The 27,888-nt window shown below is 42.9% G+C and overlaps 1 protein-coding gene across 4 annotated transcripts in view; it reads right to left on the bottom strand.

Annotated features, from left to right (window-relative positions):
- Positions 1 to 27,888, bottom strand: part of DNAJC14 (DnaJ heat shock protein family (Hsp40) member C14) — an 83,393-nt gene that overhangs the window by 29,543 nt on the left and 25,962 nt on the right. For all 4 annotated transcript variants that reach the window (XM_069230711.1, XM_069230712.1, XM_069230713.1 and 1 more), the window contains exons 3-6: positions 27,777 to 27,883; positions 6,798 to 6,917; positions 472 to 632; positions 235 to 337 (exon numbers count right to left, since the gene is read on the bottom strand). In XM_069230711.1, the coding sequence (XP_069086812.1) occupies positions 235 to 337; positions 472 to 632; positions 6,798 to 6,917; positions 27,777 to 27,883 (491 nt within the window). The remainder of the gene's footprint in view (positions 1 to 234; positions 338 to 471; positions 633 to 6,797; positions 6,918 to 27,776; positions 27,884 to 27,888) is intronic.

Here is a 27,888-nt window from a genome sequence, read left to right as displayed (position 1 = left end):
CATGAGGTAACCCCATGCTAACAGCGCCACATGTAAACTCCACAAATCATACATTTTTCCTTGGAAAGCACCAAACAGAAAACTTACTATTTGCCTTACATAAGAAATACATTTGCCATGGAATTCCGTTACAGTCACACTGAACTGGCATTAACTCTTTATTCAAAATGGATCCTTCCCACCCCCTCAAAAGGCACACATAGAAAGGCCATATAGCTCATGCTATTTCCTCACCTCGGACGTCCAGTGGTCCCAGAATTCTTAGAGCCAAACGAAATGTGGTATGGGACTCGATGCGTATCTGGAGATATTCCCACACGCTGGCAGCCGGCCCACTCTGTGAAGAGGGGAGAGGCAGATCCCAACAATAAAAAAAGATCAGCATTGGTAATTAATAAGTATGGTGTGATTGAACACATAGATTGTGTGTGACTATAATCACACAGGGACAATCTGCAATGCACTATTCACCTGTGATGTCGTACACCTTGCCATCCATCATGGCAAAGTAGGTGATCTTCAATCCCAGCATGCTGGACTCAGCCCAGAAGTCCCCTTCCTCAGCAGGATGGCTCTTGTTGCACTCAGCACAGTAGCGAGCAGACAGGGGGTCACGCTCCATTTCGAACCTCCTAGTGTGGAAAGGGAAAAGCATGAAACGATGCTAGGATTAGGCACTTGCTTGGTTCCATTCCACCATCTCTTCTTCCAAACATCACAGTTTCAGTATTTTTAGCATTATAGCTTTCCTAGTTTTCATCCTCCCTGACTGCCCACTATAACCACAGGTGGCGCAATTTCCAAACCATTCAATATATCGATGAAATACCATACATTTACTTCCCTCGTCTTTCCCTGGCAAGGATATTCTCCAGTTAGCAATGGTTTCACAAGCAACTCAGAGTGGTTCTGTTTTCCAAGTGAAATTCATAATACCTATAGTAAGATTGTGAAGTCTATGCCAACATCAGGGCACCAAACCCTAGACTGGGAACTGTGACTAAGAACCTTTCCGTGATGGGCTGGGACCTTTCACAAGAGTCCACATTTCCCGTATCTTAATGTAAAAATCCTTAGAACTTTATCAGAAGCCACTAAAGGATGAAAGCTATAGAAAGGTTTTGTGTTGACTACATCGGAACACAAAGGTTTGTGAATGCAGGCTGTTAGAAATGGGATTTCTGGTTGGCTAGGATATGCACCTAAGCAAGGCACAACCCACCACTCTAGTCAGGGCCAGGGAGTAATACACATAGATAACCCCTGCTCAACCCATTGGTAGCTTGGCACGAGCAGTAAGGCTTATCCCAGAAGCAACGTGTGAAGCGTTTGCACTACACACATGACAAAATAAATACACCACAAAGTAAACACAACAACTAGTTATTTAAAAATAAACTGTATTGCATAAAACATCATTAGACCAAACAAACATGTATCAGTTAGACTATGCTACAAGAGCAGTTGTCAGACCATCACACAGGCAGTGGGAGACTTCCACAGGTCCCTTGCACCAACCCAGACCAGGCAGCTACTGACGCTGTGGGCCTGGTGAACTGGGGTATTCGGAATGAGCCCTCTGGCTCCTGCACAGGAAAATACCCAGAATGGGTGACTCCTGCAGAGAGATGTTGCTCGGTCTTCACCACTGTAAGGGGCTCGCCCGCGAGCCCCAAGCACACCTCACATTCCGGCCCAGCGGCTTCTCGCTGCTCCACTTCTACTCCGTCATTCAGCTGCCCCCGCTGGCAGGACGGCTCCAGCTCTCTTCTGGTAAAGAGGGCACCGCGTCTCAATTCTTCCAGACCTGCTTGGTTGCCGCAGGGCTGATTCTGGCGGTGTCCTCTCTCCTGCTGTGCTATCTCTAAAGAAGGACAGGGGGGATGCTCTGAGAGGAGCTCACCAAGCGCTCCCAGAACAACGGAGTGCAGCGCACACTAGGCGCTTATGAAGAAAGAACAGATTTCTCGTCACGGACTCCCTTTGGAAGACAAGAAGCGCCCAGCTAAGCGATTTGGACAGAAATAGTGGAAAGTGAAGCACTCCTCTGGCGCTAGTTTACCAGGGACCAAGGAGAGGGATGCAGCGCTCCCCATGCACTGGCCTCCTTGAGAGGCACCGGTGGGGACACAGAGGGGAAGGCAGGCCAGCACACACAACAAGAAGTTCAAGTGCTGGTTCCTTCGAGCTGCCCCACAGAATCTTGGCAGTCCAGAGTCAGGGGAAAGGCTGGCAGCAGGGCAACATACAGAGAAGCAATCCAGATGAGTTCTTTAGGCCACCCAGCAAGCACCAGGCAGCAGGCCAACAAAAGAAAAGCAGTCCAGATGAGTCCTTTGTGCAGTCAGGCAGTACTCTGGCACAGGTTCAGTCCCAAGTCCAAAAGTGCTCCACAAGTGTGGGGGACAACCCCCTGTACTTATACTCATTTTGCGCAGCCTCCACAAAAGGGGGAGGTGTTCCAACCAGCACTAACCGGTTCCAGGGATGTCACCTCTGTCCTCCAGCATTCACTCCAGACATCAGCAGGGGGGTAAACAAGCTCTTTGTGTGAGACCAGGGCACAGCTTTTACAGATGTTGATGTGCCCCACCTCTACTTCTCCCAGTCCAGGAAGACCATTCAGTATGCAGATGCACTTTTGTGACACCTTCACCCTCCCTGTGTACCGGCTGTCGGAAAAGTATGCACAAAGCCCAGCTGTCACTCTGCCCCAGATGTGAATTGGAGTCAAGCTGCAAACCCCAAGTCATTAGCACAGAGAAATGCTCACTTTCTAAAACTGGCATTTCTATAATGGTAATAAAGAATCCACCTACAACAGTAAGCAACATTTTTCACTACCCTCACCACCAAACATGCCTACGCCGCCCCTAATAGATCAGACAATACCACTTAGCCATATGTTAGGGCATTTCAAATGCAATCCTATGAGTGGTAGCGCTCACAGTACTGAGAAACTACATGGGCTGTTTGTCACTAGTAGGACATGTAGTACATGAAGACATACGTCCTACCTTTTACGTACACAGCACCCTGTCCATAGGGCTAGCTAGGGCCTACTTTAGGGGTGACTTGTATGTAGTAAAAGGGGAGTTCCAGGCGAGGCAAGTAAATTTAGATACCATGTCCCTGTGGCAGTAAACTGAACAAGCAGGCTCTGCGGTAGCAGGCACTAAACAGGTTTGAAAGGCTACTTCTGTCGGTGGTGCAAGCTGCGTGGCAGGCCCACTTGTAGCATTTAATTTACAGGCTCTGGATATAGGGATACCACTGTACAAGGGACTTATAGGTAAATTATATGTGCTGATCAGGTGTAAACCAATTATACCAAGTTTAGAAGGGAGAGCACATGCATTTTAGCACTGATCAGCAGTGGTAGAGTGCCCAGAGTCCTAACGTCAACAAAAAGGTTTAGAAAAAAAATCGGAGGAAGAAGGCAAAAAGATTGGGGGTGACCCTGGAAAAAGTGCCAGGTCTAACACAGATAAACTTCAGTCTAACGGAGACTGACATTTAACACCAGTGCCTGCCTGAACAAGTGCCAGAAAGCTGAAAAACTAAGCACTGATTATTTTCTTTAGCAACATTTATTGCCAGTTACCATATGATCAGGACCTACTGGAGTACCTATGGTACAGTGTTCTAACCTTAAATGCGTGAATCCCAATTACTGTGAGTGTCCTCCAACCACGAGTATTAAAATTATAAGTAAATACAAAGAGTAACCTAATAAAAAAAAAAATAGGATTGTTTAGTGGAGAAATCAGTAGTGAGGTAGTGGAACATTTTCTGCTCCTGCACAGGTGTAGCCCAACTATCTCTGAACTTTGATGAGAACATACCAGTATAGTGAAGAGGCGATAATGCACTCAAGCAGAAGGAAATGTAGGATGGGGGAAGGAGAAGGGTATTCTTGCCTAATGTGAGTAAGAAGTTGGACAACACCACATGGGGAAGATGCCAAGGCAGATGTCAGAGAAAATTAAGAACCTCAAACTAGATGGTGCTGAAACAAAATTAAAAGACAGAGTATGTATCCAGGAGAAGTATGATAGGAAGTAGACTGGCAGGAAAAAGCCATGACGCAGAGTGAAAATTTGCAGAGAGCAGGACCACAAGCATTAGGGTGAAAAAGAAAGCAGCCGCAGTAAGAAGCAGGCAGAAGAGGAGCTATGATTGAGTTTAATAAGAGCAAATGTAAAGTATCATAAATCATATGACTCTGAAAGACCAGTAAGGAACAGGAACCGAAAATAGAGAGGAATTAAGAAACAGATGGGATGTGGAGTGAGTGATGAGGGCAATAAGAAAAAATACATCAGCTGGTAGGAAGATAAAAGACAGGCCTGAAACGGTGGAGTGTAGGAAAATAATTAAAACTAACAACAAAATGACTTGAAGTGAATGGCTGACATTTAAGGTACTGTAATGTAAAATAAAGACCTGAGATAATCATTTTCATTTTTCACTCAATTTTGTGATAACTCACATTTAATCCTCGATAGATTCTTACAGCAGGCTCAGTAACTGATATACAGATTTCTAATTTTGTTTGGTAAAGGGGATGAGGGGCTTGTAAAAAGATTGTTTCCCATTTTAACTCCCATCAGATATATGATATAGGATATTTTATATTGCTTTATTTTGATATTACTTATACCCTCAAAAGGAGATAGCAGTGTTCAATTGCTTTATAATTCAGACAACTGTGGTCTTGATAGACTAGATATCTACACACAAAATTTCAAATGACCATAACCAAGATGAAGAACCACATGTGCACGTAGACTGAAAAGGCAAGCCATAATACAAAAGTAGCTGATATTGATTGGATCATTAAAGGGACATATCATAAATCTACTAAATGCTATTACATTTTAAAGAGATGGTAAGGGCAGAAATCAACATAAGATTAAAAAAATAAATACATAAAGTGGATTGTTTATAAAAACAAATTATATGAAAGAGTTTAATAACCGTACTAGATAAGCATTTACTTAACATATACTGTTTTTAGGTTGAAATGGGGTACACACAAATGCCACAAGGAAGTGAGGCCATGCAAAACGAATGCCCAATATGTGTTTATGTAATTTATAGATCACAGAAAGGAGAATGGACTATTGTTGTGATCAGGACTGACCCTGTCAATACACATTGACAGAGATCAGTATTCAGTCTGATGTCACAAATGATAAAAAGAAATTCACAGCACGACTAGCAAGTAAAAACAGTGCACTGTGTGCACCCCGGCCTCCTAGACTGGTACACTGTGCCCAGGAGTCACTGTGTATGGCCAAAGTCTATGAAGAGCTGCTTTAGTACCACAGAAACTGGCACTGGAAATGACTCTACTGTGTGCAATGCTGAAGTCATGCTCAGCTTGTTTAGTTGCACTGTAGCAGGGTATGTACTCCGAGTCTGTTGCATACAGCCAAAGACAGCAGAGATTGAGCGCATGCAAGGCCGGACACAGGTAATGTGGTGAATCCCTGCTTACACACAGGAGGCTGGGCATTCAGCTGGGTACAGCAGGAGTTGGATGTGCAGGTGGTTGCTGCAGCACCTGACCAAAAGCCAGGCACATTGGTGTTTGGGCAAACAGCAGGCTGGGTGCAGGTGTAGGCCAAAGACCAGACTGTAGCCAATCATATATATAGATATAATTATATAGCAGTTTATTTTGCTCATAATATTTACCGTTTGCAAAAAAAATCTAAACCGGAAATTCTCTTGTAAAAAATGTAATGTTATTGTACCATTACAGAAACTAGCATGGCATGGGCATTACAGCATGTCCTACAAAGATTCATCTTCCCAACCTCACCATGACACACTCCTAATCACCTTTTTAAAAGTTTTCCATCTGCGAATATGCCTATTTCAAGTTTCACTGTCTACAGCGCCTGCTGGAGCAGTCCTTACAATCAGGCAGATGCGGGAGTAATGGGGCTAAGAGTATGGAAAACTGGCTCCAGGGCATGCTTTCGGCAGTGCTTCATTTGGTATACAACACTATTTGAAATGAAAATGCACTGTTCGGTCAACAAAGCAGGGCAAGCACACAAGTGTGATATCCTTTGCTTGCAGGTGAAGACATTAGCTTTGAAGCACTTTATAAACATGTTAATTTCAGCAGTGGAACCACACTCCACATTCCGATTAAGGTGACTGCTCTGTGAGGCAGAGAGCCATCCTTCAGTGTCCTTCAAAACTTAATCCAGTAATGGGCCTACAACAGCTTAATGAAAGAGTGACAACCTCCATAGAGGACATTATGGATGTCATCTCCAGCCCTGGACTTTTGGGAGATAGCCTAATGCATTATGGGTGTTGTACCCTTGATATACTCCCAATAAACTAATTAGACTAACACTTGAAGTGAAATTTACATCCACCACCTGCGTCTTCCTTAATTATTCCCTGTAATGCTTATTGGAAAAATATTCCTACATTATTTGTATTTTATTCGATAAAGCTAGATTTTGAGAAATGTTGAGGCATCTTAAATAAATGTATTTTATTAACGCCAAGTAAACAGAAATGAAGTATATCCAGTCCTTCTTCTGTCTTATCCCATTCCTGGCTCACTGGTCACAACATCTCGAAAGTGAGAGGTACCGGTTACGTTACAACTCGCCTAGCCGTAGTGTTTAATGACTCAGATGCTACAGTTTTAAGCAATCATGAAAAGCCAAGATCTGGGACAGAGTGACCTCGGCAGAACATGTTGATCAAGCTTTGCTTTAATTTGTGTCCGTACTTGCTGCAAGGGGGGCTTGTTACAAACGTACTTGTGCTTGCCCTGGCATTTGCTGCACATCATGGTGTTCATTGCCTCCTTCAGGTCATCCTGTAACTTGCTAAGCAGTTCAGTCATCGATTTGGCCAGCTCACTCTCAGACATTCGCTTTCTGTGGATGAAAACAACAATGGTTAGTGATAAAAGTGCTTTGCTACACTCGTCCTAAAAAACCAATAGGTCTGACCATAGCATGCTGAAACAAGATCATTGTGTTATTATTTTTTACTGCAGGTACGCCACAAAACTAAAAAGCATAAAACATGATACTCAGATAAAAGATGTTAAATTGAAAAACAGTGGTTTTTCATTTTTTACGTAAAACCAAAAAGGGACTTAATGCATCTGCCTTGGACTGATAATGCTTATTCCATATTGTGATGACACCCCCAAGAAGGCTTGAGATGCGGCCTTGCTCGGGTGGAATTTCTTAGTTTGTTTCAGTGAATGACCACATTTGAAGGAGTAAATAAGAACACAGGAGTACCAGATAGAACGTAGTTTCCATAGTCAATTTTGATAAAACAGGGCCTGAACCACCTCCCAAAAGTAACTGGGCTGAAAAAAGGTTTTTTTCACGGCATGCAGAGCGGCTCTAGATTTAAAAAAAGACTTAACATGCTCAGCTACAGTGAGATTCAAGCCATTTTACATGCCCAGTGATTTAACTTCACTGGTCAACAAAGGACAGAAACCTTTAATACTAAATTCATCAAGCAATTTTCGTAAATTTTAGTGCCTGTTAATGACTGACCAGTGTGCATTCTGTTTTCTCTGGCTATAGGAGGAATTTCCCGACATCAAATTTTGTAGCTATACTAGTCATTATTTTAGGAAATAGATGTTGTTTTGATTGAGGAGCTGATTCGTATAGACCAGGGTGTCATCATATTGATGTATGGTTACCTTTCGTTCCAAGTACCTGAATGTAGAGGCAAAGTCAAACATCCTACCCTAGCTAGTGGGTGTTTCGGAAAAGCACCTCTTAAGAAGCAGGTGCTGCCTTAAGTCATAACAGGGAGATGAAAAAAAGGGTTTACATTTGACAGAAGTTTACATAATGCACAATTTCAAAATTAAGAGGTGTTCATATGCCTGTTTTCTGTGTTATGATGTATACACAACAGGAATATTTACAGAATTAAAGTGACTGATTGTAGCACTGACAGCACAGCGAAGATAAGTGATAAAGTAGAAGTATTAAAGTATGCTGAAAGCTGAAACTTGGTGTACTGTCAGAGTCCGGAAGGATGAGTCAGAAAGACTCCTTTGTTAATTGAAACAAAAAGGATTCAGTCCCATCATTAGGCGTTGAAGTTTCAACACTGCAGGAACAGGTTCTCTACAGGAAGAGGCAATTCAGACTACTAACTATTTTTAGATAGTAACCAAAACTCACTTACTGGAGTCAAGTGAAGTAACAGTGATGTAAAAAAGGATTTACTCACAATTCTGGTCTTATGTGTGAAATAAGTTAGGTCTAATTGTCAAATCTAAAAACTGAGCAAAATGTAAATATTGCTCCAGTGCTCTAAGCATTGTGGTCACAGACAAACAAAATTGCCATCTTATTAGACACGAACTGATGATTGGATGATGCTGAAATCTTAATTCTCCGTGTATACCCAATTCAACAAGGCTAAACATGTTGAGGGCAAAAAGTGAGTGTCTGGTCAATTGTGGTACTAACTGTCTTTTCAGGGGAAATGGGGTTGGATAAAGTCAAAGGGGACAAGAATTTGTAAATTATTCTTATTAGCTTTCAACAGTGTCTTTTGCAAGAACTTCTGGCAGGCTGGGCGAAACCAAGGATTGCATGTGAAAAAATACAACCTAATACGTGTCAATTTTTTTACCCTCCTAAAAATAGCGACAAAAACAGACCTTGACCGCTCATAAAGATAGACATACAAAGATCTTGACCTGACACAGAGTACTTACCCTTAAATATGCGAGAGCTGCAATTTCATTGTGGACTTGCCTACATGTAAAAACTCTATACGGGTCGAAATTTTTGTAGGAAGATATACTGGCAGTTCATATGTTGGAGTCCATGTTTTTTTTTTTTTTTTTTTTAATATATATTTTTGAAGTCTTTGCTGTTCATATGGAACCAAACACTAGCTGTGTGCTGTCTCTTTGGCAAAGACCATTTCCCAAACCTAGAGCTGATTTAGACATCTATGGATATGGCTGACGTATGGGTGAGAGTACCAGTACATTACAGCCAAATGCATGTTTTTAATATATTTTTTTTAATTACACATAATTAATCAAGGGTTATACATAGATTGAACCCAAATGCGTATATGGTGTATTCCAGTTCAGAAACCAAAGGGTATTGTCGTCCTTTCATCAACCAGAATGTCACATGCTCTTGGAAAACAATAATTTCTGTGGGTTTCTAATTTCAGAACTGCTCAAATTGGGACGTTTGGTGCAGTCTTAAGCAACTTCCCAATGCCCTGTTGGCAGTGATTCTCTGGAGGCACTATAACAGGCTTACAAGCTACTGAACGAAATCATGAACTTCACAGAAGGCATAAAGGAGAGGCCAATCAGCTAAAAAAATAACTGTTGTAAACACCCCCCTACCCTCAAAAAAGGCAAAATCCCCAAAAGCAGCTGGTTCATAATGAGTGATGACAAAGGATGTGACTGGGTAAGGAAGGTTTAAGACAGTGGCCGTCTGCCCTTTGATAATTATCTGGGCTATGAATATACAGAGCCTGGAAAGTACCCCCAGGAAATATTGAGTTTGTCACGCCCTACACCAATGTGGTCTGACAAGTAAGGCATTAGACTAGAATCATCCCAGTTCCTCAAACATGTACATACTGAAAATTAGGTTCTATCAAATCAAGTATATATAGACGTTCGAGTGTATTAGTATTTATTTAGTGAAAACCTATCTGGAAAGCAATACAGTACTTGGTACCACATGGAAAGCTGATGATACACAATCGTGAACAAACATCGAACAGCAGATGGAAGAAAAATCACATTTGACTGGAAACAGAAGGATCCTTTTTATTGAATTATTATGTGCCGACCAGTTCCAAACAAGTCAAGCCTCAAAGCAATGACAAATTAAATGTTCCTAGAGGAGACTGTTCTTCAGTTCTTTTCTGAATTGTAGAACTAAGGATGAAGGCAGTAAGGAGGAGCAGTATTCCATTAAGATTTATTATGGTACATGACATTCATCTGAAATTCTACAACCCTTTCTTGAGACGTGTGCCAGTGTTGATGTTACTTGGTGGGGCTCAGATGGAATCGGGTGTATTGGCAAGAAGGTCATTGCCATTATCAAGTGTGACAAGACCAGAGGCTTGAATAAAGTTATTAAGTCTGCCTCGGGGAAGCAGAATTTTATTTTTAGTAGCAGTCAGTGTGCTGTCTTGCCAATTTGAGTATCAAAAGAGGTTGGTGATTGAAGGCAATGCTGCATCATTTTGCTTTTGAATGAACGAATGATGGAGTTTTGTATAGTGTACAGCAACTCCTATGAGTGTCCTGGCGCTAGGAACTCACATTTCCCATCAAAGGGTCTTAAATCAGATTGACCTACTGCTAAGAGTGAACCCTTCCATGTTCATACTAGAGAGAGCAGTTCTTATGTTTGATCTTTTTAGGTTGAGCGCAAATATACGACTTCAAGTATGCTTTAGTATACATCCATGTGGGCATAAATCCATCACCCTGCTTCTCATTTGCTTGTTTTAGTGTCCTTTAAAAATCCTTGCTTGCTAGTGGTCAGTCCTGCCTCTTTGTCCCTCCTTTTCTCTTTCGTTACACCCAGGGAACAGGGACTAAGTACAATATAATTCCGCTTTGTTGTGCTTATCGGTTCGAGAAGGGACTATTTTATTATTTTGCCACACTGGTGTTAGTGGTTTGATTGGCTTGCTCACTCATGTCGGTTTCTTCACCCCTCCCTCTAAATCAGTATGTGGCAGTTTCTACTCCTCCCCCATCCTGCTTATTCGTGTCGATCTGCAGGTGATTGTTGCCGGCTACCTCGTTAGCAACATTCATATTGCAACTTTAAAAACTCCCTGCTTTAGCTCGCCTGGATTTATCTCGCTCTCCAATTGGGCTTTCATGATATAAAAATGTGCATTTCTAATAAATGCAATTATTTTTCATTGAAGTGTGTGCGCATAGCTGCTTGTTAATCAAGCCAGTGCCAACCCAGTCAGCAGTACAGAGGACCAGGATTCATGTCTGCTGTTAGGGTGCCCCTTCCCCACTCTCTGCTCTCCACGCTGCGGTCATACAGCTGCCCTGGATTGTGTGCTGCCCACAGGCATCCCCTCCCGCTCCTTGCTAGGAGAAGGCACCTCAGCACAAATGTTATACCCTTTAACACACACCAAGCGCCACGTGTCTTTTTATTCGTCGCTGAGCCCCGGGCTTTCTGAAGTCCCTGCCCCCCTCAGGGAGAAGCCTGTCAACAAAACCTTTCTCCTTCCCACCTGTGGAGATTGATTCTCCCCCACCCTCTTTCTGTCCCCCACTGCACCCTCTCCCCACCGAAAAGAAAATCTATCTACTTAGAGATGACACTAAAGACTGCAGTTGGCTGCTGTGTCGGCAGATCTCCCTGCGGCGTCTGGTATAGAAATATCTTTTTTTTCCTTGGGAATGCCTTGCCTCTCCCCAGTGCCCTGATGGTGTTTATTCACTTCTGTCATTTCCTTAGATAATCCGCCCGTAAGAATTGGCCGGTCCTTTCCCTGGTTGGCCACATGAGGATCGGTCTGGCGGGCGGCTGATGGACAGTAGGGCAGGAGTGCAGTTTGACAACTGACTGACTATCCCACTCCAACAAACTTTCTGAGGTTATGGCCAACGACTAGCAGGAGACAGACTTCTTTCTAGTCCCGCAAGCACACTGTTTTCAGCATCATCTCACAGTCCCGTCATTCCCCAATAGCACGGTCTGTTTTCTGGGGGAAGTTCTGTTGGTGTCCAAAAGCAGCACTCGGTGCTAAAATAACACAGATCAAAATATCACAGATCAATAGGTACAGCCATCAATAGGTAAATTAAACTATCTGGGCACATGGTTTTCACTCAAAAGAATAAAACACTGAATCAATTAGCACACAAATAAATGAGTGAATGAAACCTGTGTAGGGAAGGCAGTGACCCGTTACGCCTAAAGTCATTCCTGCTAAAGAAGATGACCCTTGGTGGTTAGAGGTAGCAAACGAGAGGTGCCGAACAACCCCCGTACAATAAGGACTGGGTCACACTGGCACTCAAGCGTGCCCTCTCAGCAAAGAGCCCATCAACTGATACCACAGACAATCTGCTCTACTCTCCATCCTTCCTGGCTTAGTAGCACGGAGGCAGGGCGCCTAGAGGTGATTTGGTTAACAGTATGGTCCAGGAGTGATTCATTTAACATCGTGGCCTAGAGGTGAAAGACTCAACATTTAGAGATGGATGAGGATCGGGTGACACCAGTGGCTTGATTTAGGGAAATTCAGTTTGTACTAGCGCTTAGATGTAATTTAGTTATAATTGGTGCCCAGAGAAGATTAATTTCTCAGGGATGCATCCACGCCCGGTTTAGGTCACCCCGCTGTCTGCGCTAGAGGGGATTCAATATCACGATGGCATATCGCTTTTGATCGTGCAGTGTGTGCTGCCCAAACCCTGGAGTGTGCATTGTGTAGATAACTTGCATCTCCCAACTCGGCCGTCTTTACACTTTTCTGATATCCCTTTCCTTAGTTTCACTGTACAACCCAACACATATGCATACGCACGCACTCCAGTCCCTCTTCATTTCACCACTCTCTGCTCTTATTCCACCCTGATGCTTCCATTTTCATCCCTTCTCTTGTCCTTTCGCTGTCTCCATTCTTATTTTTCTTTTCTCCTTCTGGCTTTCATCTCTCCCACATCTCATCCTCTTTTCTCTCCTTTTCTCTCTCCTCTCTCATTAGGCTTCCTCAGTTTTCTTTCCAACCTTTCACCTAGCTTCATTTTTTTCCTCTCCCTTGTCATTTTCTTTTACTCCAACCTTACATTTACTTCTCTCGCATAGTTTCGGTTGTCACTTTGCGTTCCTCTCGCCTTGCTTCTCGCGCTGCCCAAGTTCCTCTTTCCTTTCTCTTTTGTTTTCTCTCTTTTCCTCACCTCATCTCTTTCTTCGTTTCATTTCCCTTTCATATATTGCCCCTTCCCCTAAATTACATCTTCCCTGTGTGCTCTGTTCCCTTTTATTTCCCTCTTCTCTCCTCTCTCTACTTTATTTCCATTACTTTTCTGACTATTTCCTGTGCATCTTTCTATCCAGCCACATTTTCGAAATCTAACTCCTACTCTTATTTCTTTCCGCCAGGTGTTATCCTGTCTTCTCTCCTTTCATCTTCACTGACTTCTTCTCTCCTGCCCCTCTCTTTCTTTCTCTTTAACTGACACCTACATCACCCACCCACCCACTTCCCGCCCTGGCACATTTCTGCCCAGTTCTTGCCTCATGACCACTTTCCATGACCTCCTTGGATTTCTTCTTACACAGAAGTGATCTGGTCTGTCCTGAGTTTGAGAGTTCTTCGCATAGAAATTGACTGAAAGCCCACTGGCGCTCCAAATCACGCATAGGACTCGAGAACCTGGAAGTGTTGCATATATATGTGCGAGGCGCTCAATTATTTTTGCAGTGTTTCATTTCTAAAATGTTAATTGTAGAGACCGATTTATGTTCACTCAATGCCCGGGTTATCACACCCCAACCTCTTGATTCCATCACATTGGACTCACATGTACTTTCTTTCACTGCCTACACATCCTGTCGTTTAAGTTCTTTTTCTTCCCAGGGTTCCCGCATAGTCTTTATTTTCCTGTTTTTTATTCCTTCAACTTTCTTACTAACTTTTTGGCCTTCCTCTCTCGGAGTCAAAGTGTGATGAAGAAAAATAATTCCCAGGCAACAAAACGAGTGCCGTCACTCATCTCCTGCAACCACAAGCACAGTCAGTGTGGCAGCGTCAATCACGTGTCACTGGTTACTCTCAGAGGTCAGTAGTATTGGGGAAGGGCAGTCACAAGTCGAGCCTGATGATTTAACAGTGGCAATAGGGCGGAGGAATGACCAATTTGACTAAACTGCATCCATGCCAGTGGCTACATGCTCACCAACATTTTAAGAGAGACATACCATACTCAAAACCTTTTCTTACTGGCTCCAATTTCAGCCTTTTTCCTCTCTCCTGTTTTCTCTTCAATCATCTATCACTTTTCTTTGCTCTCGCTCCCTCTGGTCACTCCCCCCAGCCCCCCCCCCTTTTAGGCAGTGCGCATGCGCTGTCTGCAAGACATGTGGTATTCAGTCTATGGGCTTTAACCACGCCCACTACTGACATTCATTCTTTCTTGTGCTGGTCTTAAATGCTCTCTTTTTATTGGTGCATTTTTCTAAATGTCCCTCCTTTGTGTGCTTAGTTCCCTCTCAAGTGATTTCACTAAGTGACCATTTTTGATGGCCTTCACACCCCGTTCACGCTTCCTCCTGTTACACCGTGTGATGGCCCTTGCTCCCATCTGGGCACTGCATCCTTAGTATTCTTTTTTGGTTGTCCATAGCAATGTGTTCAGAGCACACCAGTGAAAACAACGTGTTTAGAAAGGCACTAAAGGTTTCAGGTTTCATTTGTGATGGCGCTTTGTTCTTGGATATCTCTCTCTCTGCACTTTGAGCGCACCAATGGCACTTTGTTCTTGAATCTCTCTCTCTACCTCTACTTTTCTCTCTGCCTTTCCACAACTCTACTTTTCTCTACACACCTTTTTACCTCTACATCTCCCTCTCCCCCACCCCCAAGGCACTTATTGATTCTGACAGAGCGGGCAGTCACAAAGCATAACGGTAGTCTACTACAAGGTGCTGGCTAATGCTGTGAACACAGCCCCAACTGTCCTTTCATATTTTCGATGCATGTGAATATGGTGTCAGATACATATCTAGGGCTGTTTTTTCCAATGCAAGATGCTAAACAATAACACAATAGAAACCTAAAAGTAGAGCCTTCACCTACTCACATCCTAAATGCAAGACCTATTGGCTATGCCAATGCTTGTTTTAAACAGATCACTAGTGCCAAGGGTGAATTCCATCTTGATTGGGGCCCAGAAATATGTACGTGAATGACTGAATAATTACAACCCAATGCACAGTGACTATGAAACCCATGCTTGTGGATAGGTTATTGATACAGAATTCGTAATCAATAACGATGTATAATTAAGAGCGGAAAGATGAAGAAAAAAGGGTCACCTTGTTAGCAAAGAATGAGTAATACACAACTTCAACTGTGGCTGTTGCAGTACTGCAAAGTGGGCTGAAGACACTCTGAAAATCTAGTAGAAGGACTGAAGTTCAATGCCAACAGCTTTTATATGGTTTTGCTGATGAACAGAAGGTGGGTAATCGTTAGATAACTGGCCAAGTCATCATGGCACAGAACTTTCTTTAGAAGCAGAGGAACCTGTCCTGTTTCGTGAGAGTTCATAATATGCATTGTGTGAGGAAGAAGTTGGTAACAATGAGAAGTGATGCAAGGGCTTTGTTAGCAAGGGATTTCAGAATGGTCACAGGAGTCTGCCTAGAAAGCAGTAAGTCTTGTCATGGTGTCTTAAATTAAAAGGAAACTAATATTAGACCAGTTGGATGTGCTCCATGGTAGTAGTTTTAGTGCTGATGTGCTCTCAGACTTTCCTATGCAGAACTTGAAGTATTTGCATTTTTCTGATAAGGGCAGAACTGAGGATGTGACCTTTGACTGTTTTAATAAGGGGTCTGACCCTAAGTTCTATATAGCAGATGTAATTGTGAGGAGGTTACAGCATGCTCATCTAGAGCTTTTTCTTTCTTTACATAGTCCTAATGTTGTCTTTTGCATAATTTCCTCCCTGGTGTAAGGAAGGAGCCTATGGATTCAAAGTGCTAGGGAATGGAGAGTTTCGTTTTTAGGTTAGCCCAATGACAGTCTTAACTGACTAGACAGCCTCATGTACTAAAAATAAAATCATAAATAAAAAAATACATACTTCTAGACATAAGTATACGGGCTTTGGATAAGGTCATATCATCCATTGGTCTATTCAACTGTCAGGCGTTTTGCTTCACCCACAACAGCACATGGCAATGGTTCAGCCCACTTCAGCCATTGGCTCTTTTGCATAGGGTGCTACAGCATTTTGTCGGATTACATGGGAGCATCTGCCTAAAAAGAAGTGCACCTGAGTGCCAGGCTTAGTTGGCCAATACTTTACTTTGCAATGCTTTTTTCCTTCCATTCTAAGTCCCTTGTTGTCGTTCTTGAGTATAAACCAGTCTTCAGGCTAGATTATTTCATAGCCAAAAGTACCTTTTCTTTGTATTAAAGAGAATATTTTCCTGTGTTTTCTTATTTTTGAGACACACTTGCAATAATAAAAAAAAGAAAATTCCTGTGTTTTCTTATTTTTGAGACACACTTGCAATAATTAAAAAAATATATATAAATTTTTTTTTTTTTAAACCTTGCACCACCTTACTTATTTCCAGACTAACTGGTTTTACCAATGCTTGTCATGTCATATAATTTCATTATTATATCAATTTTGACATTGAATCTCAAGGTGTTCCTTAGATGGTCAAGCAGTGCGCTTAGGATGGCTGCGGAATAAATGGGGTTATGGGGTTTATGCCTGAATGAGGACGTGTTTGAAGACATAAAAACATTTGGCTGGTTTTTGATACCATGGAAAACAGCTGATATGTATTGGAAGGTGAACTGTCTGCCCAGTCGGGAGATTTGGGCATTGGAAGATGGAGCAGGAATGCCAAGATGGTGCTCGCGTAGATGGTTGCTGGCCCCAACCCCTGGACGCAGTGAGGATGGACGTCGTGTTGCAGCAAGGACGTGGCGCGGTGAAGCTGGTGTCCTCACTGAGCAGAGCGCTGTGTATGTTGCTACTCACCCCACCCCTGCCTGTCGAGGCTGCTGGATTGCTGGGCAGGTTCTGGGGAGGTCCGTAGTCGCGGAGTTCTGAGAATTCGATTTGGATGTGGCCTAACTGTCGTGATGTGAGTGGGAGGTAGTATTGAATCCTCCCAGTATCATGCAGTTGCAATGTGTGGCACAAGGGATACGGCGACACGGATGCAGCAGCAGCAAGGCTGCTAGATGGCAGGATATAAATGCAGATTGGGCTTGGCTATAAGGGGACGCCTGAGAGGGCGAGGATTGGCTCTGTATGGGGACTGACTGGATTACTGAAAAAGTACCCTTAAACTCGATGTGAGGGAAGCCGAGTGCTGGCACAAGAGAATCAGAAGGATCGGTAAACTAATTGGGGTTTGGCCTTGGTTTGTGGTTGCGGATTTGGCACCAAAAAGTACACTAAATACTGGAGATAAAACAGAAGGGGCTTGTCAGACACGTGTGGCAAAGGATGGCAGTGATGGATACTTGGCAGGCAAGCGGCCTACTGCTGGGCAGACTAAATTAAGTTGCAAAGTTGGTGGCAGGACGGTTAAAGATGTTAAGGATCTGCCTAGGAGGGTTCAGCCTGATAACAAAGCTAAAGACAGATCACAACCAGTTATTACTAACTTTTTGACCAATGGAGAGCAAGGGAATGGCAGCGTGAATTCTACGCTCCTCTCTAAGGACACGCCAACATGCATGAGGGAGGTTTTAAAGATAATAAGTCATAGAGAGGAACACTTACAAGCTAAAAATGGGCTCACTACGAGCAATCTGGACTCTAACAGATCACAAGCCTGTGTGTGGGAGGGGGGGGGGGGGCGATCAGACGAACCCAAGAGCCTGAAGAGGCAAACCGTGCAGACTGAAGGCTCCATCAGGATACCCACTAAAGACAGTGCGCAAGAGCAAGTGGACAGTTATAAACAAAGTATTATAGATATTCAAGACATCGTGACACTGTCGATGAGCCCCCAGAATTCTGCACTAGAAAAGTGAAAGAATTAAATCTAGCAGGCTATGATGTGGTGAAAGACCCGGAATTGGAGACCAGAATTCTTGAAAGGGGCGGAAAGAATATAGACTGGTCTAAGGATGGAGGAGATAACTTTTATTCATCAACCGAAGACTCAGAAGCCGTCAGCAGTGGTTATAATCTGAGCGAACATGAAGGGAATGTATCACTTGAGGCCGAGAGCTTATCTTCGGCGGCAGGCCCTACAGTAAAACTACAGTGGCGTCACCGTAAGCGCATAAAGTCCAGAATTGGCTCAACCGGTGGAGTGGACTCTCCAGAACGGAGTGCTGCGACGCTTAAGTGGGACTACTGTGGATTAACGAGTCTGGAGAAAGAATTTAAGGACTCTAAGGACGTCTTGTCTTCCAATGCAGGCGCGGGTGAAAACTGCCCGAGTGCACCTATCAATAATTTGGCTAGCACAGACACAAAAATGCTGCAGTTGATATATGGCACTGTAAGGGAATTGCAAACTGAGACACGGGCAGAGAGTCAGAGAGCCTGGATTGACACCAAGCAATGACGGGCTACAGTGCGAAAGATTGCTAAATCTTGCGTCGAAATTGAAGAAAAGTTAAACACAATGGAGAATAGAACCTCTGTAGTGGAGGTAGAAGTTGAGGCTTTGAAAGAGCAGGTGGAAACTCAAGGAGGACAATTAACTAATATCATGTGGAAATTGGAAGATTATGAAAACCGGGAGAGAAGAAATCATTTGCGATTTTTGGGCACAGAAGAGGGGGCAGTTGGAAATTATATCAGGCATTTATGATTAAGCTCCTGCGGAATGCTTTTCCAGAACTTACAAAATGGGATTGGGAGGTGGAAATTCAAAGAGCCCACAGATTCCCATTGGCTAGGCGAATGGGAAAGCGCAACCCTGGGTTTAAACATCCCAGAGGCGTTCTGTTGGTTTTTTTCGGTAATTATCTGTTTAGGCAAGCTATTTATGAAATCCCGTCCTGATGCCCCACAGTGCGCTTATAACATTACTTTTTTTACACGACCGGATTACTGCCATGTTACTGTGGAGCGAAGATGGAGGCTGCGACAGTTGATTAAACCTTTTCAGGATAGGGGAGGGGGGGGCTTTTCTGTTGGCTCTAGCGCGGCTGAACATGTGATTAATGGTAAAATTAAAATACAAATATTTATGTCTGAGGTTCAAGCAAATGAATATCTGATGGAATTGAAAGTACATAATTCCAGGAAACTGATCAGAAACAAAAAGAATCTTAAGCTGCAATGAGGGTGGGGGTAAACACATATGGTGGAAGTACGGTTGTCCGGGGAGGGTCTTTGACCAGCACTAAGGGATACCATCATTCAGACCAGTGGTGGTCTGATTGCTCATCTGGTGGTGGTGGGAGGAAGGGTGGGAAGGGGGGAATGGGAGGAGGCATAAAGAAACAAGCATTTGCAATGCAATGGGTCTCACATATTTTGAAGCAGTTAATTGTCATCGTTAGACAACAGCTCCCACAATCAAAAACAAAAGAAAACATGAGAAGAAACTGAGAAAAGAAGGCTTGGTAAAAATAAAAATAAAAAGTTAGCTTTAAAAAAATAAAAAACAAGTTTGTGCCAGCTGGTCACGTTCTTTCCAGTCACAAGCCTTCTGTTTGCAGAGCACTTGAAGTTAAAAACAACAAATATTACCTCGATCACATCGGGAGCAGCAGAAGGGCACTAATTATGTTGCATTAATTAGTGCTTGATCCCTGCGCCACACAGAGAAACGGAAGTGATGCCAGGCGTGCCTTGGCGAATTTCGAGGCTGTAAATAAGAGTGCCACACAAACCAACAAATGGTGAGTGACAGGCGGGCTCCAAGCCCTGTACTGAACATAGCAGTCTCTCGCAAGTGAGATGCATGAGCTAGCGCATGGACTCACAGGCTCGACCATAAAAAGGAAAAGAAAAGGTAGGTTGGAAATTTAAGACTACAGGGATGGAAGGAGCGGAGGAGCAGGCAAAGGGTAAAAAAGGGATGAGTAAGTTTCAAAGAAGGTGGAAGGATGCTATTTGGTATATAAAGATGGCACTCAGAAATTGTAAAATGTGCACATCAGTTAATAAATGCACATGCCTAAGGAGATTTAGCGGATAGATGGCTAGATTGCGATCAGCATCGATCAATGTATGTGGATTGAATAGTCCCCGGAAGAGGCAAAAAAATTCTGAAGACTTGAGGGCAGACATATATTGCCTGCAGGAGATGCATGTAGAATATAGTAATAGATCGACGTTAGGTTCTTTAGGTATGAAGGTAGTAATCTGCACTGAACAGAATGTCAAGACCAAGGGGGTTGAGATATTGGATGGCAGTAGTAAATTGAAGTTTACGAAGCAGACCGCAGACAGAAATGGAAGATTGGCGGCCATAGAGTGTCATCACAGTAAAGGATGTTTTACCCTTTGTGCTATCTATGGTGCTGTGGTGGATGATCCAGCTCTGATGGACTTTCTGTCAGTGGAATTAGCAGAGTGGCCTCCCCCCTATATTTTATTGGAGATTTGAACTTTAATGGTTCCTGGGATGGGTTAATCGATCTGTTAAGTATCACCCCCAATAGGTATCAAGGATGTAAACCACAGGTGTATAAGGCTCCCTCTAGCTTGCAAAAGGAATTAGGGCTGGTGGATGCATGGGTAAAGCTTTGTGAACCTGATCCTGGTTATACGTATTATTCTGCCCCCCATGCGAAGCTGGCTCTATTAGACTATTTCTTAATTTCCCCTGAATTATTAATAGGGGCTGGAATGGAAATATATCCACGGTTTATGGCAGATCATAACCCATTAATATTGGAAGTAAATTTGGAAGGCTTTAAAAATAATAAGAGGAGGTGGACCTTTGAGAGAGGGCCCCTTAATGATCCAGAATATCATTATCATATGAATATTTGGATAAAGGAATTTCTGGAAATTAATAGGGGGACTGCGCTGGTGGAGATTGTTTGGGACACTTTAAAGGCTGGGATATGGGGGGAAACCCTGAGTTTTAGCCTCAGAAGAAAACAGCATGCCCAAGCCCTGGTTAAAGAGGCATATTTAAAGCTTAGAGAGGCAGAAAGTCATTTGATCTTGGTTACTGAAGGGGTGGGGGGGATGCGAACACCGCTTTGGAAAAGATCTCTATAGCTAAGGCAGCAATTAATGAGATCTCAGCTAAAAAAAAAGTAGCAGAAAAATACCTTTTGAAGTGTTCCGAAAGCTATGAATATAGTGAGAAGATAGGCTGCCTATTGTCGGTGCACGCGTGTCACAAGGCGGCCGCTGGGGTTATTAGGGAAATTAAAGACCAACAGGGTCAGATTATAGCAGATTCTGAAGGCATAAGAGAGGTTTTTTGCAGGTATTATGTCGAGCTTTATAAACCTGCTCCTCCCATAGACGAGCAAGCAATGTATGGGTTTTTAAGTGCTATAAAGACCGGTAAACTCTCAAAAAAGGAGCAGGAGCTACCGGGGGATGGAATTAGCATGGGTGAACTGGAAGAGGCAATTCAGTGACTCCCTACGGGAAAAGCCGTCGGCCCAGATGCAATCCCTCTAGAATTCAATAAATGCTTTAGAGTTCTACTACTGCCTGTGATGCTGGAGTTGTTAACTCAGGTGCAAAAAGGCAGTAAAGCGCCTCCTTCTTGGGCTTCGGCTAATATAGTAGTTTTTTTTAAGAAGGGGAAGGTGCCGCATAATCCAGGTTCATATTGGCCAATTACATTAATAGTGATGTTAAGATCTACTCTAACATTTTCGCAGCTCGGCTTTCTACTGTCATCAAGAAGCTAGTGGAACTAAATCAACATGGGTTTATTCCCGGGAAAGACACTACTGATCATATTAGAAGGGTCATTACCCTCTTTGTGGCAGAAGTGCCGATGGCAGTAGTATTGCTGGATGCGGAGAAAGCCTTTGAGAGGGTGAACCGGGACTATCTCTGGCAAGTACATAAAATGTATGGTCTTGGGGAAAATGTTTTGCTGGCAATCAAAGCCATCTATATGTCTTCTGTTGCTCAGATACAGTTAATGGGAGGCCAATTAGATAGTATTCGAATTGGGCAAGGCACTAGGCAGGGGTGCCCTTGCTCCCCATTGTTGTTTGCAATATATATTGATCCTTTGCTCAGGCAGCTAGAAAGGAATTCTGTCATCTTGCCAGTTCATAGGTTTGGATGGGATACCAAGGTATTGGCATATGCGGACGACATAGCTGTTTTAACAGCCAACCGAATGATGCGTTAAGGGAAATAGAGAAGGAGACGAGTAAGTCTGGGGAGTTTTCTGGGAATTTATTAAATAAGGAGAAAACCCAGCTGCTAGTGAATAAATATGTGACTTCCCAAGATTCTCGCAGGGTAGGCCATGCAGTGTATTTAGGTATAGATTTTTCCCCCAGGGTGGAGAAGATAGCTTAAATTTGGAGCTGGTTTTAGGGAAAGCAAAGCAGGACTTCAGCAGATGGAATAACCTGCATATGTCCATAATGGGGAGATGTAATATGATTAAAATTATATTCCTCCCCAAGTTACTGTATCTTTTTAGGGCAATTCCACTAGTTTTTGAAAAATCATTGTTTACAGAAATAGATCAGCTAGTAACTAGATTTATTTGGGAATATGGTAAGTGTAGAAGGGCGAGTAAATTAATGTCTTTATCCAGAGAGGAAGGGGGGGATGGTCAGTCCCGAATTTAAAATTGTATCAGATGGCAGCGGCTTTCCAAAATATGCGCCCACTGATGGTGAGAATTATGGCAAGACAGGGGCAGAATATCGCCCAAACATCTATGAATTATTATTTGGCTCGATAGCTAATGGGGGACTGTTGGTTTTTGTGGAACCCAGTTACTACAAGAAAGTTCAGTTTAAGGTATTAGAAGCTGCCTTTAAATGTTGGCGTCCTTGGCGGAAAAAAGGCAGACTTGGCAGGTTTCATCGCAATACGCCAATAGATAATAATGCTGCCCTCCCAGAGATACTTAAAGATCATTATTTTGCCAAGTGGGCCATCCAAGAGGTCCGACGACTAGGAGACTTTTACGACAGGTCAGGGTTTGGATCATCTGAGGATTTCTGGGAAAAGTACGGACTGGAGCAAAGGGATTTTTTTAAAATACCTGCAGATAAGAGATTTTTTAAGTAAAAAAAGCCAGGAGGGCTGGAGGAGTTTGCAAAAACCCTCCCTTGGAGAAGGTAACAGAGAGAAACTGATTCTCAATAAGTTTTATATATTCAATGTTTATGTCCGAACAACCTAACTATCTCAAGAAGTATAGCAAGAAGTGGGAAAGCAATTTTAATAAGGGAGGTATCAAAATTTATGAATCCCTGGAGCTTGGGTATACTATGTTCATGTCTTCTGCACAACAAGCACGGCATTTTAAGACACTATATGATCTATATTATACACCAGCTCAAATAGCTAAATGGGGAAGGTTGGAGGGAACCCATTGCCCGAGATATGGTGCAACAAGGGCAGATATTAAACATATGTTTGCTACCCCTGTTAAATTGGTGTTGTTGAAAGGGGAGATCAAGCAGGTGTTAAACGGGGTGGTAGGATACGATTTAGAGCTTACCACGGACAATATGGTTTTAGGGGTTCTGGAAAGAGGGGCTTTCATTTTTATGTCAAAGCCTGTATATTGACTCTGTGTAGCATCCACATGGCTAGATCCATGGCCCCCTTCATGTCAGCAGTGGCTGGGAAGACTTTTATCTGTTTATCATCTGGAGGTAGCTCTGAATCAACGCAAGGGGAGGCAGGCAAGATGTAAGGGGCAGATAATATGGGGGATTTTTGGAGATAGGGTGCAGTCACAGTAATGGCCTAGTGAAAAAGCATGTAAGGCATTAAGCACTTTAATTATAATGAATTGGATAATTGTTTTTTTGATCTCTCTTTTCCCCATTGTTTGTAATGGATTATCTTTCTTTCCCGAATAAAAAAAGATATTTAAAAAAATAAAATAAAAAGATGGAGCAGGAGAATTGTTGAGGGATGCAATGGACGATAACGAGATTTACAGTTTTACCTGTGATTCTTGTAGGTTTGAGGATTTGCATCTGGGATAGTACTTGTTGGTAGCGTCACATGGTTGTAACACCAGACGGAGAAGTAATTGGTTTGCTAATTTCTGAGGTGGTCAATGTTTTCTATGGTGGTGTTGTATCATCCATGGAGTCCGACTGTCTGGGAGGCAGCACTGAGAAAGTGGCAGTTTTCTACAGAGACGGAGTTAGATTGTTCCTTCAAAGAGCATGCCCATGTGACGTCCAAAGTTGCCACATTGTCACTTTTTTTAAAAAATAGAGGTACAGATTGCCATAGCCATTTTAGCAAAAGCTCTCAAGAGGAAGGGTAGAAGGTGGGGAGGGGTAAAGTGTGTATCTGTGTCTGTGCTGATACGTAGGTAAGCTATGTTTAAATGTTGAAGTGTGTGTCAAGATGAATAAGGGAGGTGTCTGTTGGGTCAACTTCTTGGGAAATTGTGGGATATGAGCTGATGACAATAATATATAATAATGTTAGTTTTGTACGTGGTTTGTGTGTGGTGAGGAGTAAGATGTGGGTAAGATGCTGTGATTAAATGGAACTCAAGAGTCCCTGGAAATTAAGCAGAAGAAAGGTGAACGGCAGCAATGTCCCTCTATTGCCTGTCTGACTGTAGAAGGGTAAGAGAGGAGTGTTTGATGTTTTGTGTGTACTACCAAGAAATACTGTGGCTGGTGTACTTCAAGAACTGATTTTGTGCCTTGTCACATGAAATGGAAACAGCCAGGCTTCTACTGATTTGAAAGACTTTGCACTACAACGGTATGCCTGCTAAGCCCATATACCCTTCTTTAATATCCCTATTATGCTTGAGATCTTGTTTCATGATGTAATGCTTTAGTAGAACGCTGGAACGTTCGGAGCTCCATTGGAGACAATGGAGTGCGCAGGCTTCTAATGGCTAGTAAAAGCCTGTAGCCTCAATATTCCAATGTTCTTTGTTCAAAGCAATGGCTGTGAAAAAAGGCTGCATGGAGTCCGAGGGGATTTCAATCCTCACAGGCTCCATGAGGCCTTTGTTTAATTTATTAGAACATTCTGCCCTCTAGTGACGCAATGTTCTAACCTTTGTAGCTGGGATATACCAGCAATTAAAGTCCTGCTCCATTGTTAAAGGCCCTTGCCTTTGGCTCGGGCCTTTAATGCTGGAGCTGGCCTTTAATGGCCGGTATAGCCCACTATGGTGGGCTCTAATTCTATATTAGAACATTGGAATGTTGGACACTCCATTAAAGACAGTGGAGTGCTCTGGGCTTCTAATGGCTGGTAAACGCTCAGAGCTTTAACATTCCAATATTTTTCACACACCAACAGCTGTGAACAAAGGCCTCACGGAGCCCAGGGGATTTCAATCACCTCAGGATATGTGAGGTCTTTGTCTTATTTATTAGAACATTACGCCCCCTAGGGGCGGAATGTTCTAATAGCCTTATAGCCCTTCGTAACTGGGCTATACCGGCAATTAAAGTCCCACTCCCTTGTTAAAGTCCCTCGACTCGGGCCTTTAACACTGGAGTAGGCTTTTAATGGCCGATATAGCATGCTACAGCCACCTGCAAGGCTGATTTAACTAGTGGAATGAAAAGGACATCTAGAATAAGGATGTGTCCAGTATGTTGTACAGCACAGGGGCTAAGGGCTGCCCCTCTCTCACCCCACTTCCACTCCAGCTAAGGCCATCGTACCTTTAATGAAGATCAGCATGCACCACAAAATGAAATGGAAACAAACTGAAACTGAAGGTTGCGGAGCCATTTCGCTTAGGAAGCTTCCAACTCTAGAGCTGCCTTTGAACACCAATTCCAACAACAGAGGTCCCGTTCATAAAGAGAGCCTCTCCCACTTCCAGTGCTACATATCCTTAAATGATTCCTGCTTGAGAATGTGATAGTCTTCATGCCCACTCCCTGACACAGGTAACCACACTACCATAATTTTGGGTGCAATCACATTTTAAACCCACCTACCTGTATCAGGATGCATTCAACATGTTTTTGGTAAACCCAAGATCCTTCAGCCCCCCCACCCCTACCCAGTACGGACTGGGAAGTTTACCTCAAATGTGGTCACACCAAAAGGGCTCTAAAAAGGCCACTGGGCACACAATATAAAGGGACATAAAAATGTGATTTAGAGGCCCGTCAACTCTCATTCCTCCCAGTGCCTTAGACACAAGTTTGTTCTGCATCACACAAAACTCTGAAGGGGACAGAGTAAGGTTTTTATGACCAATCTACTAACCGACTCAGTTCCTCTCCCTCCCACCTCGAAATACACTGGATCTGAAAGGTTCCCTAGAGATCATTTAAACTGACACTAATTTGAATGGACTGAGAGGCTACGACTTCTTGCAACTAGTGCTATCACTTGGGTTCCCTAAAACTTGACACCTTTTTGCTCAAAGAGCTTATCGTGTACTTTGCAGAAGGCAGATGCAGCTGTTTCGGGAAGTGGTAGTACTCTACAAAGGTTTTTTTAACTGGGATAAGTGTGGACTTTTGCTTTTCTCTAAAGTGTTTTCCATCACAGAAATGTAAGGAAATTTCGGTAGTTTACCCAAAGTTCACATTTTCAGGGAAAATTCAGGTGATTCTAGATAACAAAAAGTGGTAGGGGCCACACACGTCGCATCACTCGGGCCCGACTGATTCCTAGTTTCAAGAAAGCTGGGGCCAACAGGTTTCCCTAGGTGCTGGTCGACCCCAGGCCCAAACACAGCAGCTAACCACACCTGAAAATCAACTTTTTCAAAGTAACTTGGGAGCATTTCACATAGTTGCATTTTGGGGACTTTAGGTGGTAAGACATCTATGGAATTTCCTCATAACTTTCCATAAGTTTTTGAAAAAACTTTGAACCGTCTGACATTTCTGCTAATCCGAGATATTGAGTGCCATGAATTACTCTAATCTCTAAACTCAGACTGTTGGGCACACTTCAAAAGTACATGGCTTTCTTTCAAACCTAATTTATCAGACTTTTCTTTATCTAGTGATGCGTGGTCAGTACACAATAAAAGTTCACTGTAAAGCTGATAGAAATTGTAGGCCCTGGGTATCACTGGTTTTTGGACAAAACTCAAACACTATAATCTCTGCAATCAGAAGAACCAGGGGAACGTAATCTTGTATTGTTTTCATAGATGAGAATTTTGTGCAAAAAAAGATTACAGAAGAAAACCTCACGACTGATTACTTTTACTCCCCCACTAACTTTTTTTTATTTTAACAATTTATCTTTTTGGAAAAGATTGAGCAATATGCACAAAATGCTTTGTTGAATTCAAAACTGTGTCTAGTTTGAGAAATGTCTATCCTTTTGAGCCAACACCCGTCTAACCCACAAATTGCAAGAAGGTAGCAAGCGTAAAAATAGGAAATCAGAAAAGAAAGAAAAAAAGATGTCCTCCATCCCTACCACTACCCCCCTTCTGCGTGTTCCAAAAGCTGGGAAAGGGAGATCCTAGCACTGCAAACCATTTGTAGATTCACTTTTTTTTAAGAAAAAAAACAATTCTTAAACAGCATGACCCCCTTTTTAAAAAATAAATACCATATTTTAGCTATTATTATTATTATAAACCTATGGACCTCTACAAATCATAAAAAGGCTTAGCTCTAGAAGGGGAAAGGGACTTAGCATTGTAGTACAAAGAAGATCTTAAGGGGGAAAACCAGTTTAAGAATGCAACTAAATCGTTTTGTTGAAGAAACCAGGAGGGTTTAAAACAATTAATTCCCCACAATCAATCAAAGAGCTACAGAATATCTAATTTCAAAATGAGCGACGACTTTCTGAGCTGCACGCACCTGTGAAGCAATGGATTGTTATGGCCTAACCAGACAGGACACCCCACTCTGCATGTTGCGTTAACTGTTTTCATCAGTGCCCCAGCCCAACATACATTTCATATTCCTTGCGTTTTTCTGGGTTGCTTACGATGTCCCAAGCAGCTCGCACCACCTTGAAGGCCTCCTCCGCTCGCGGGTGAGTGTTTTTATCAGGGTGTACCTGTG

This window comes from Pleurodeles waltl, chromosome 4_2 (assembly GCF_031143425.1).
Source record: "Pleurodeles waltl isolate 20211129_DDA chromosome 4_2, aPleWal1.hap1.20221129, whole genome shotgun sequence".
Classification (NCBI taxonomy): Eukaryota; Metazoa; Chordata; class Amphibia; order Caudata; family Salamandridae; genus Pleurodeles; species Pleurodeles waltl.
This window is presented reverse-complemented; position numbering and strand designations above follow the sequence as displayed.